We start from the raw sequence: 12,940 nt of genomic DNA on the forward strand, positions 1-12,940 counted from the left end.
AGGTGGTGGCGCTCTGCGGGCATAGGTGCACCGCGAGCGCCTTATCCACCAGGGGATTTCCAAATAACCCTTGGCCGCCCCACCATCGAGGGTAGTGAGGGTGGGGGAGCTGAAAGATTTGGACCGGGCAATAAAAGGTGCCTCCCACGACCTTGTTAGCTCCTCGTGCACTTCCAGGAAGAAAGGAACTGGGGCGGGGCGTGGCTGTGAGTGGCGCTGCGAGCCCAGGAACCAATCAAAGAGCCACGAGGGTTCAGGGGAGAGCGGAGGGTTCCACTCTAGCCCAACGCTCACGGCTGCCCGGGAAAGCATGTCCGTCATCTCCACGTCAACTTGTGACTGGGCGACCGCACCCGAGGGGAGGAGCCCAGCTGAGGCTTCCGCGTCCAACTGGACGAGCCTGCTCTCCGATGCTGCACTCGAAGTCGCCGTGAGACGAGCCGGCGGACTCATCCGGAAGCCCAATCGGGGCAGACGAGCATGCTGGGAAATGGGAGGTCCGTGGGGGGATACCCGCCGGAGGTGGTCCCATTGGGGTCCCCAAATCACCCCCAGTGCTAGCCGTGCTGGCCTCATACCCGTGGGTAGACGTTCCGTGTGTACTCTTTTTTTTTTTGAATATAAGCGCCCAGGGGCGTTCTCTGCAGTGCACCAGTGCAGAGGGGGGAGAAGCCACTGAAATGCACCATCAGATCCAGCAGAGGTGAATGAACAGCCGAAGAAAAATCTGAATGAGTGGTTGCATACCAGCTCCTTTTATACCCGTATGTTCGGGGGAGTGGTATGCAAACCTTTTATCAAAGACCAGAGGTGTTTCGGGCTCCCAAGAGTGACCCCTAGTGTCACTACATCGACACAACGTCGAGTGAGTGACAGATAGGGAACTTGTAATACCATGGTCCTTTTTTTAAAGTGTCTATTTGCTTTAAACAAAAAAAAAAAGTAAACCAACATTGGCTGAATCAGACAGCTCCTTCAGTATTTTCTATGAAAGAGGTATTGAATTTCTATTTATACTCATAGTGACATGACTGGTCCGATTATAATTAATAAAGCTGTCTACACTGCATGTTTGCGATGTCTGAAATCCGGCAGCAATCGAATATAATTTTTTTTATGAATTTACAGGACAGTACATAGAGTAGATTTTTCAGTCTGACCAGTTACTCGTCTGAGGCCAAGCCACTCTAATGATCCGATCTTCTGTAGTACGGTCTGTTAAAAGCACCGCCACCTAATTTCCTTTAATGCTTCCGCTATTTTCAAGGAAATCTCATATTGACACATTATTACTATTATTGTGAGATTATTAAGATTTGTATTATTTAATGTTATTTAATAATTTTACTTTTTTTATTCGATTTTCCCCCTTTTTCTGGATGACCAGAAGGGCACCTTTAGATTTGGGCATGAAAGGGGCAGAGGCTCGAGCCCTTTAATTTACCATTAATGCAATAGTTAACATGAACAATGAAAAGTACTTCTACAGCATATATTAATCTTGGTTAATATTAATTTCTACATACTAATATATTTTTATCATTAGTTATAAATAATTATAAATAAGTTGTATTCATTAACAATAGTTAAAACATTCACATTTCTTTTCTAAGAATTTGAATGAAAACTGAATGCATTCATTCAGTTTTCACTGTTATGCTGAATAATAAAAATGTACACTCTTCATTGAAAAAAAAATCTGAATTTTGATATAATAATCTGAATATAATCTGCATTTTTTGTCACTAGGCCTAGATTGTTATTTTATCTATGAACTGACTTCAAAGGGATAGTTCTCCCAAAAATTTTAATTCTCTCATCATTTACTCACCCTCATGCCATCCCCAATGTGTATGACTTTCTTTCTTCTGCTAAACACAAACAACAATTTTTAGAATATTTCAGCTCCATGCAATGCAAGTAAATGGTAGTCAGAACTTTGAAGCTGAAAAAGCACATAAAGGCAGCATAACAGTAGTCCATACAAATCCAGTGGTTAAATATGTCTTCTGAAGTGATATGGTAGGTGTGGGTGAGAAACAGACTAATATTTAAGTAATATCTTTCTATAACTCTCCACTTTCACATTCTTCTTTTTTTGTTTTTGGCGTTTTGCATTCTTCATGCATAGTTGAGTGAACTATCCCTTTAAATAAATACAAATTTCTATGTTGTTGTTTTTTTTATTATTATTATTCATAAATTTTATTTTGTTTTTTCAAACTGTTTGTTCATAAATGTCCGTGGTACTCCATATATTTAAAGGTCAGGACCTGGGTGCATCCCGTGGGAGACAATTTCAGCAAGAGGGCGAGAAAGAAAGAAGGAGTGAGAGAAAAAGAGTGTTAGGGCATGAGAATTTGCAAGGAAAGGGGCAAAGAAATTTAGAGTTGTAAGGGACAGTGGGAACAGGACTAGATGGAGTAGATCTAGGGGGGATAAATTTAATGGAAGAGAGGGAGAGAGAGAGAGAGAGAGAGAGAGATCAGTAAGCTGACGTAGACCTCTTTGATCAAATACAGATGTCTCCCACCCCTTATTTGAAGAGGTCAATAATTCAAATCTCTGGGCACGGTTGTTGTCTGAACTGCGGTTTCCTCTGTGCCATTTTTCATATTGACGAGATGGAAAATTAAGGTTATGGTACTTAGAAGTTAAAATATTTGGAGGAGGGTTTCTTATTTGTGGCTGGGATTTTTCAAGTATTTATGTCAGAGGCTAGAGTTATGATAAAAATGAGAAAAGTCAGTTAAAAAAACTGTCAATGGAATATAAATCTGTAATTTGTAGCACAGATGGTAGAATATAGAAACAGTTTGATTGCATTTGTGTGTAAAATCATTCAATAAAACTGTCAATTGTACTAATGCTGAGCTTTATTTTGCCTCTCTAAATGACTGTGTTTTTTTTGTTTTTTTTACAGGTTTGTCCTGGTTTTTGGCTGCTTAGTGCTGTCTGTCTTCTCCACCATTCCAGATCACCAGGAAATGGCCTCTGAAAGTCTTTTCATTCTGGTAAGATCTGAACCACAGTACAAAACAAAATGTCCACCACTTGAACCATTAAGCATGATAATAGTCTTGTGCCAAAATATTTGGAGATAATATAGTTATTAAAATCTATTTAAATAAAAAAATTCTGGTTTTTGACATCCAAGTACTCTAAATATAACAGTCAAGCTCATAGGCATATATTGGATGTTTTAAGGGAATTCATTTGAAATGAATGTAGATTTTTCTCAAATTTGAGAAAATAAACTTTTTGTTACTCTTTTTTTTCTCTCTCTGAAATTTTCTGTGGACCCCCTAGCACCCCTTTGCAGCCCCCTGGGGATCCCCAGCTCTAGTTTGAAAACTCCAACAGTATAAAACATAAATATACAAAGATTTAAAGGATGAAAATGTTAAGGTTGGCCCATTTCACTCACAGTGGTGTATCCTTTCACAGGCAAGATATAGGCAGGGTTGGGGAGTAATGGAATACATGTAACGGGATTACATTTTTAAAATACAAAATATTAGTAACTGTATTCCACTACAGTTACAATTTAAATCATTGACAATCAGAATACAGTTACATTCAAAAATAATTTGTATTACTCAAGAGATTACTTTGTGTTTTGTTGTAATTTGTTTCATGTAGTATCCTATTTAGTTTATTCTGTTGGAAAACATTAATCCGTATAAATGATGCGATTAGAAGAAGATGGGGTTGTGTACACTCTTTGGAGGTTTGAAGCAAGTTTGGAAAAGCAGAAATAGTGAAGCCTTGTGAAATTGTCTTTTGAACATTTAGCTTTATGCTAAGCTAAAATGCTGTTTCTAGGCCTTTTACATGCACACGTATTACCAGGCATGATTATATATTTTTCTATCAAGATTTTCTATCAGACATTCATGTTAGATTAATTTTTTTTCTCTACTAAGACATTCGACATTAGGGCAATGATGTACTGCAAAAATCTTATTATTGTTGAGAATGTTTTATTTTTTCCTGTAAAAATATCTGAAAATCCTTAAAACAAGATACATTTTCTTTATCTTGTTTTAGAAGCAACACTGCGTAAGATATTTAGGCTTTTTTTTTTTTTAGACCTGACATAAAGGTGCGGTGCCCGGCGGTCGTGATAACGACGGCCGTGGACACCGAATGTGTGACCCAGGAAGTGAGGAAACTGCTTTTTTCTTGAAAATGTGGGTACCGCAGCTCTTTGGGCGTGCGGCGAAATCATAAGAAAGGAAAACAAGGATTCTCCTCCCTGCCCTCCACAGGGAGATGGAGTAGTCTGTTTACCAGCTCCAAGTCTGTAGCGGGTCTCCGTCTCCCAGGGTCGCCCATCCCAGGGGTGCTTCGAAGCCTTCCTCGGGTACTTAGCGGCGGGCCGTGAGACGGGTGGCGTCTGCTACCTGCGGGTGGCTCCACGCCGGGGCCGGCCTCTTGGGGCAGGCTGCGGCGGAGCCGGTGTTGCTGCCACAGAGGGATGCCCTTGGCGACGAGCAGACGGGGTGCGGGATCTTGATCCACGCCATGGCAGGATGTGCTGGATAGCCTCTGTCTGCTTCTTAACTGTCGAGGACTGCTGGGCAAAGTCCTCTATGGTGTCGCCGAACAGGCCAACTTGGGAGATGGGGGCATCAAGGAATCGTACCTTGTCGGCCTTCGTCGCCGAGCGCAGCTCCTGCATCAATCCCGGGTCAGAACTACCCTCGTGCAGTTCTCTCAGCACCTTGGCTTGGTGCACTTGCAAGAGAGCCATGGCGTGCAGGGTGGAGGTGGCCTGTCCAGCGGCACCGTAGGCCTTAGTCGCCAGTTTCGACATAAGTCTACAGGCCCTGTGCACCGCAACAGCCTTATCCACCTGGGGAATCGCCGAGTACCCTCTTGCAGCCCCACTGTTGAGGGTAGTGAGAGCGGAGGAGCCCATAAATCGTGTCCGGGCAGTGAAAGGTGCCTGCCACGATCTCATGAGCTCATCATGCATCTCCGGGAAGAAAGTAACCAGGGTGGGGCGCGGCCGTGAGCAGTGTTTGAGCCCAGGAACCAATCATCGAGCCGCGAGTGTTCAGGGGGGAGTGGAGGGCTCCACGGGCAAGCATTGCCGCCAGCTCCACGTCAGCCTGCGACTGGGTGACCGCACCCGAGGGTAGCAGCCCAGTCGAGTCCTCGGCATCAGACTGGATGAGCCCGCTCTCCGATGCAATGATCGAGAGCTCATCCTCTTTGCGAGCCCCAAATGAGATCACAAACTTGCCCTGAGATGAGCTGGCGGTCTCATCCCAGAACTCGACAAGGGGCAAACGAGAGTACTGGGGAATGGGAGGTCTGTGGGTGGTTTCCCAGTGGAGAGCTCCCATTGAGAACCCCAAATTGCCCCCAGTGCTAACCGCCGTGGCCTCATACCCATAGGTAGAAGGACCGAGGCGGGGAGCCGCAGGGGTGGCTTTCTCTCTGATAAAGGAAAGCCACGACCGCAATGTTGCCATGGTCATGTTCTCGCAATGAGGATATGAGCCATCCACGAACGATGTCTCCGCATGGGCAGCACCCAAGCACGTGAGACAGCGATTGTGGCCGTCAGAAGCGGAGAGATTGTGACCGCAACCAGGAATTATACACAGATGGAAAGCCATCTTTAAAAAGACGCTCTGTCTGTGCCACTCTTTTGTAGGAAAAATATACCCTTTTATTAGGAAGAATATACTATGTTAGCTGCAGAAGCACCCAGGGGCGTTCTCTGCACACCACCGGTGCAAGAGGGGGAGAAACCACTGTAATGTGCCGTAAATCCAACAGCTTTCGAGGTGAATGGATCGGTGGAGGAATTCAGCTCGCTGAAACACAACCGCTCGACTCCGAAGAAAAAATCTGAATGAGTGATTGCAAGCCAGCTCCTTTTATACCCGTATGTCTGGGGAGTGGCATGCAAATTCCACTTGCCAATTCCCATTGGCCTTTTCTCAAAGATCAGAGGTGTTTGGGGCTCCCATGGGAGACCTCTAGTGTCACTACATCGACACAACATCAAGCGAGTGATAGATAGGGAACTGCCCGCATCTCTCATTGATAATGATGTGCTCTGACAGGTAACTTTTTCTAAACAGCTCCATATGCTATACATACCTCCCCTCTGCTGGGCATCTCCTCACCTGCTAGAAGCCAAACATAATGGGGCATGCACCGTACAGTACAGGCCAAGTAAAGTTATAAAAATCACAAAATAAATGCTTACAAAGGCACTGCAGCTACTCAGTTTATTGAAAAAATAAATATTAATATCAGAGATTTTAACTCAGATGTCCATGATCAAAGACAATTACAAGACAACATTAGACCATCTCAACATTTAACTGTATATATTTTTTATTGATTAGTATTATTTATTGGCTTGAGCTGCATTGGTTGGCTTTATTGAGCATGGTGCTTCTCCTATTCATGATCTAGCTATTTAATAACACATTCTTAATGCAGTATACCTTAAGCAAAACAGCCTTGATGTTAATATGTAGTGTAAGTCTCTAAAAATGTGATAAGTATTATGGCATGACTCATTGTGCCCAAAAAAAAAAAAAAAAAAAATCAAATGAAACCTACACCACTGATCAAGCTAATACAATACACATTCTCTTTTTTAAGCTTTGTGATTTGTTTGTCAGAATTTGATCCCTGGCTTCAATGCAGCATGCTGGAATATTGTCAGTTGTTAATTGATTTTCACGCCCTGACAAAAGCCAGCTACAGGTGAGAGGCTGAAACACTGGATCAAAGGTTTGTCCCCTGTTAAGACTATTCAGTTACTCTGGTGTTCTCTGTTCATGGAAGCCTGCTGGTTTGTGTACTGGTAATGATGGCTATAGAAATGGACCTGATTTGATTATTGACTCAGCTGACACCAAACATAAATGATGATCTGTTGTCTGTGTTCTGGTGCAAACTATTACTGCAGACTTATGTGATCATCACGGAAGATCTTTTTTTCTGTGACACTGCGGTCACTTTCATTAAAAATGCAAAGTCATGATATCAGTCAACCTAATAGAAGTCTTTAAAGTCCTCTGTGAATTCCTTTCGGTGGTTAGGCCTAAACGTCAACATCTGCTGCTGTATGTGTGCATGTCATGAGTGTGCGTGTATGTGTGTGCATGCATGTGTGTGTGTGACAGAGAGAGAGAGAGAGAGAGAGAGAGAGAGAAATGGTCAGAGAAATGATGTGAGGATTATAATAAATAATTTCCTTATTATAACTAAATGTCAGTGTTTTTACAAAATGATACATGACTACTTCAGAAATCAGAGCTCATTGATGGATCCATAATCAGATTATTTTGCATTTGTGTTGGATAAGATGTCTCTGATAGACAAGTCTTCCTCAATCTGTGTTTGTAGTAAAAGTGCTGTTGTGCAAGAGGTTTATTCCTTATTGTCTAATTCTAAGAAAGCCTGATATACACACTTGACTGAACTTATATTTATCAAGAGCTTAAAAAAAAACATTTGATCTAAAAACTTATGCTTAAATGGTTTAAATTAGTTTTTAAGGCAAATGTAAATCGTGCCAATGTATGTTCTTTACAAAACTAAAATATTGATATTTACTTAATTAATTAATTGAGTTGGACTGAATAGTGAAGGTAACATTTCTAGCCAAAAAGTCGCATACACTGGCACTTCTTCAATATTGTTTATAAAGCATCTAATGTGGATACATCATGTACAGTAGTTTGTTGAGAGAAAGCCCAGTGTAATCTTCGAGTGTATAGAATGTGAAATGTAGTGTTGATGAATTTACCATTATTCTAAAATGTGGAAATTAGTAATAAATGAGTAGGTGTGACAAAATTTGGATTGTTAGAGTGTGTTATTTTTGTGTAAACATTTTATTGTTTTCACAACCACAGATGTTACAAGTAGACACCCACACAAATTTAAGCATGTCCTGCTTTTACCTGACTGTCTTTTCTTTGTCTTGCAGGAGTTTGTGATGATCATTGTGTTTGGGCTGGAGTACATCATTCGGATCTGGTCTGCCGGTTGTTGTTGCCGATACAGAGGATGGCAGGGGCGACTTCGCTTCGCAAGAAAGCCATTTTGTGTCATAGGTGAGTCTTCAGTGAATGTACAGGTGTCCCTCAGGGAAACAAGAGCCTGTAAGCTTGAGAGGCTTTCATGGTTTATGATCAGGGTTCAGGACTTGCATTGAGGTAACTGAGGCCATTGGAGCAAGGTCTGCATTTGGAAAATGAGTTTATGCATTGTTATTTAGCCCATTAAGATCTGGTGGAGAGAGGCTAAGCAGGGGTTTAAGTAGGCACAGGCAGTTTTGCTAGAGCTTGAATAGGTGGAGTGAAACGGGTTTCCTCTGCTGATGTTGTGAGATGGCGACTAGTGTGATTAGCGTGGAAGAGTAATTTATTGATTTCACATTAATAAATAACATATAAATAATAAATTAATTAATTTAAATACATTTAATTAAATTCAATTGAATACATTTTTAAAATATTTTATATTTATACAGTATTTACCTCAAAAAAATAAATTCACATTAATTAACTAACTTAATTAACTACTTTTAATTTTTTTATTTTATTTATTGTTTTGGATGGGTTATCCCCTTTTTCTTCCCAATTTGGCATGCCCAAATTCCTTGTGGTGGCGCATTGACTCACCTTGATCCGGGTGGCGGAGGACAGTTCTCAGTTGCCTCCCCTTCTGAGATAGGCAGCTCGTGCATCTTATCACATGGCTTGCTGAGCGTGTTACCGCGGAGACCTAGAGCGTGTGGAGGCTCACTCTATTCACTGTGGCATCCACGCACAACTAACCGTACGCCCCACCGAGAGCGAGAACCACCTTATAGCAACCACAAGGAAGGTAACCCACGTGACTCTACTCACCCTAGCAACCACTGGAGTCACTCAGCATACACTGGATTTGAACTCTCGACTCCAGGGGTGGTAGTCAGCATCTTTGCTTGCTGAGCTACCCAGGCCCCCTACTTTTAGTTAATTTAAGCTAGTTAAAATTACTTAGTCAAGTTAGTTAATAACTAACTAACCAACAAGCTAACTAGCTTAAATATTTAGAAGGTTATATTAAAATACTTCAAACTATGACATTGCTCTAACCAATGATAAGGTGTTTGTTTTTAAGTGGTTAGTTAAGTTAGATAACTCACTAAACTAAGTTGTTAGTTAATTAACTTAAATTAACTAAAAATAAGTTAGTTCGTTCATTCATTAGTTAAATTAACTAATTAGTTAAGTTAGTAAATAACCAACTAACAAATTAAAATGTTTAGATGATAAATTAAAATACTTTAAGTCGTTGCTCTGATAAATTATGTGTTTGTTTTATTTGTGTAACTTGTGTCCTATTATGTAACAAGTAAATAACTAAACTAAAAGTATTTAGTTAAATTTGTTAATAACTAACCAACCAACTAGCTAACTAACTGAAATCTTTAGAGGTTACAGTAAATATTTCAAAGAGATGTTGCTCTGACCAGTTATAAGGTGTTTGTTTTTATTTGTGTAACTTGCATCTTTTTATGTAACTAACTTACTAACTAACTAACCTCACTTAGTAGTTAGTTAAGATAACTAACTTAACTAACCACATGTTTGTTAGTTAGTTAGTTAGTCGGTTAATTAGTTAGATAAACAAACTGCTTGGTTATTTAGTCAGTAAGCTAGTTAGCTGCTTACTACACATCTTTGAACTGTGGAGGGTAAATGTTCCTGGACGTTGGTAATAACATTAAACTGCTCGATTTCATGAACTAGATGTGAACATGCATCATTAACTTGCAGTTCTGCAGTTCTGCACTTTTGAGTGTGCAGCGAGGATCGCCCTGAGACTCCCAAGCTCTCTGTTTAGATTGAAGCGCATCATTCTGCATTCAGGATGTGCATAAGCAATTTTGTGCCGTTCTTTGTTGGAGCCTTTCTTAATTCTTGCTTTTCTTACTTTGACAAAAAAATATTAGTTATTTAGCCTTTTTATTTGTTGAATATCTGTTAGTTACCATGTTGAAGTGCTGCACTTAATGTCCATATATCAAATCAAATCAAATCCCTTTCAACCATATACACAAGTGCAACAGTGAGTGAAAGTCTTGGGTGCAGTTCCGAGCAACACAGCAGTCATGACAGTGATGAGACATATACCAGTAAATATGTCAAATATGTTTATAATAAACATCAGATTTACACAACACAATATACATATCTAATATATACATATTTACACACAACACAATATACAAATAATAATATACAATACACACAATATAGAATACACATAAACACAATATAGAATGCACAGTATACAATAAAAATAGTATATATAAGATATACAGTAGGTTGTATTGTGCTGTATTGACATTCAGGCTGTCGGTTGATAGTCAGTTGCCAGTGTGTTGTTAAGAGAGAAAATAATTTATGACAGTAAATAAAAGCCTGGGTAGCTCAGTGGTAAAGACTCTGGCTATCACCCCCTGGAGTTCGCTAGTTTGAATCCCAGGGCATGCTGAGTGACTCAAGCCAGGTCCCCTAAGCAACCAAATTGGCCCGGTTGCTAGGGAGGGTAGAGTCACATGGGGTAACTTCCTCATGGTCGCTATAATGTGGTTCATTCTCAGTGGGGCACGTGGTGAGTTGAGCGTAGTTGCCGCGGTGGTTGGCGTGAAGCCTCCACACGCGCAATGTCTCCGTGGCAACGCGCTCAACAAGCCACATGATAAGATGCGCGGGTTGACAGTCTCAGATGCAGAGGCAACTAGGATTCGTCCTCTGTTACCCGGACTGAGGCGAATCACTACGTGACCACGAGGACTTAAAAGCACATTGGGAATTGGGCATTCCAAATTGGGAGGGAAAAAAAAAGGTCCATATGAGATACACAAACAGTTAGGTAAAATAGTATTATGATAATAATAATTATTAGACCACTAAAAATGATCAACTTTACCTCTGTGTTTGAATTTCATTGAGACAAAGGCTACTGTATTTAATAGAGCATGATACGCCACACCGTAAATATTTTAAACATTTTTTTTTTTCCATGATTTGTTAACGTTATATTTTTTGCCAAATCAACTTAGATTCACTAATTTGTTCATATAACATAAGAATTTGTGTTTTTATTGAGTAAACTAATGACACAATGGCAATGTATTAATATAATGTAAAAAAAAAATAAAAATAATAATAATAATAAAAAATAATAATTCCACTAATTGTTATTTACTATACCTTTTTATTCAAATTATTATTTATTTTACTTTACTATAAAATTTTGTTTTAAATTAACTCAAAGGCAACCATGTTACTTACTTTTTTAAGTTAAACCAAATAATTTCTTACAGTGCATAGTTCAGCACATCACCACATTCACCATGGTCAAAATACATAAAATCCAATTTGTCCCCTTTTTTAGTAAGTAACATGAAATTTCAATGACCTATTAACCACTGAACTTGAAATTTCAGAAATCTGGTCACCTTACACCAGATCCACCTCAGCAAACAGCTCTCATTCACTGACCCCTCAACCTGTCAATTTGTTCCCAGATTTTTTTACACTGTGTGTGTTCTCCTCTGAGCTCATTAATGCTGGCTTTGCTGTTAATAATGCCTTGTTCTGTATTTTCTTATGATGTCTGTGTTCTTAAGTGCTAACACTTATCCCTGACCTCACTGATCTAAATGGGAAACAGTAAGAGTAATGAATGTCATTAATAATGGGAATAATATGTCTCTGTGCAAAGCTGATGAGGGAGATACTATTAGTTTGATGGTTAAAAATGTTGCTTGAAAAAAAACTGAAAAAGCCCTTATGTTTAAAAAAAAAAAAACATTATTGTATTAATTTGTTTAATGGCTGGTCTTCAGGGGCTGTATCACAGAAACGTCCTGTCTAAGTCTTAAAGGAATAGTTCACCCAAAAATTTTAATTCTCTCATAATTTACTCACCCTCATGCCACCTCAAACTTGAATGACTTTCTTTCTTCCGTGGAACTCAAACAAAGATATTTTAAAGGATGTATAAGGTGTTTTTGGCCATAAAATGTAATGTAAGTCAGTGAAGTCCAAAACTTCCAAGCTCCAGGCATGACGGCAGATTGGAAATCGCTCTTTTCAATTAATTCACATACACTGCAGGATTATGTTCCTTTCTGCTTGGTCCTCAATGAACTCTCTTTAGAGAAGTAAACTGTGTAGTTTGAGAGCTCAATAGAAGACATAACTGTCTTCTAATTTACTAATTATTCATTTAACTGATGCTTTTGTGCAAAGGGATTTGCAGTAATAATTATTACAATAGGACATCAAGGCAGAACAAAAGTAACCGCATATGACTTGAGTGGTTTAATCCATGTCTTCTGAAGTGCTAGGATTGCTTTGGCTTAGAATCAGACCAAAATTTAAGTCCTGACTTCCGGTTCTGGATGCGAATGGAGTAGACGTGTCTACCTCGTGCTCCCTGTACTGATCTTTTTTGTTATCAGTTAATAATCCTCTACCTGTTTAATTTTTTCCGAATATAATGGGATAACAAGTTTAATAACTAAGGAAGCAGAAAAATGGCATCTAAATCAGCCAAACAAGCGAAGAAAGATACCACCGCTAAAGATGACGTGCCCGCGGCACATGGCAACGTTAGCATGTCGGCCTTGACTAGCTTATTGGAAGATCACAGAGCCGCTCTCTCTGCTGATTTCAAAACTGCCTTGTCATCTGTAGAGGCAAAACTTGACCTTGTCCAGGCTGCGGTGTCGGACCATGGAGCACGAATAGCATCATTGGAATCCAATGCAGACCTCCTCAGCGAGCGAATTCACTCTCTTGAAGCGGTATGTGCTGAATTAACTGAGGACTACGCTAAGCTCAAGGCCAAAACAGCGGACTTGGAGGGCCGCAGTCGGCGTAATAATATCAGG

At 40.0% G+C, this 12,940-nt stretch overlaps 1 protein-coding gene across 4 annotated transcripts in view; it reads left to right on the forward strand.

The window, feature by feature from the left end:
* LOC127443771 (potassium voltage-gated channel subfamily KQT member 5-like) overlaps positions 1–12,940 on the forward strand; it is a 205,899-nt gene that overhangs the window by 133,939 nt on the left and 59,020 nt on the right. For all 4 annotated transcript variants that reach the window (XM_051702635.1, XM_051702633.1, XM_051702634.1 and 1 more), the window contains 2 exons: positions 2,924–3,014; positions 7,970–8,096. In XM_051702635.1, coding sequence (XP_051558595.1) covers positions 2,924–3,014; positions 7,970–8,096 — 218 coding nt within the window. The remainder of the gene's footprint in view (positions 1–2,923; positions 3,015–7,969; positions 8,097–12,940) is intronic.

Source organism: Myxocyprinus asiaticus, chromosome 7 (genome assembly GCF_019703515.2).
Source record: "Myxocyprinus asiaticus isolate MX2 ecotype Aquarium Trade chromosome 7, UBuf_Myxa_2, whole genome shotgun sequence".
In the NCBI taxonomy this organism is placed as follows: Eukaryota; Metazoa; Chordata; class Actinopteri; order Cypriniformes; family Catostomidae; genus Myxocyprinus; species Myxocyprinus asiaticus.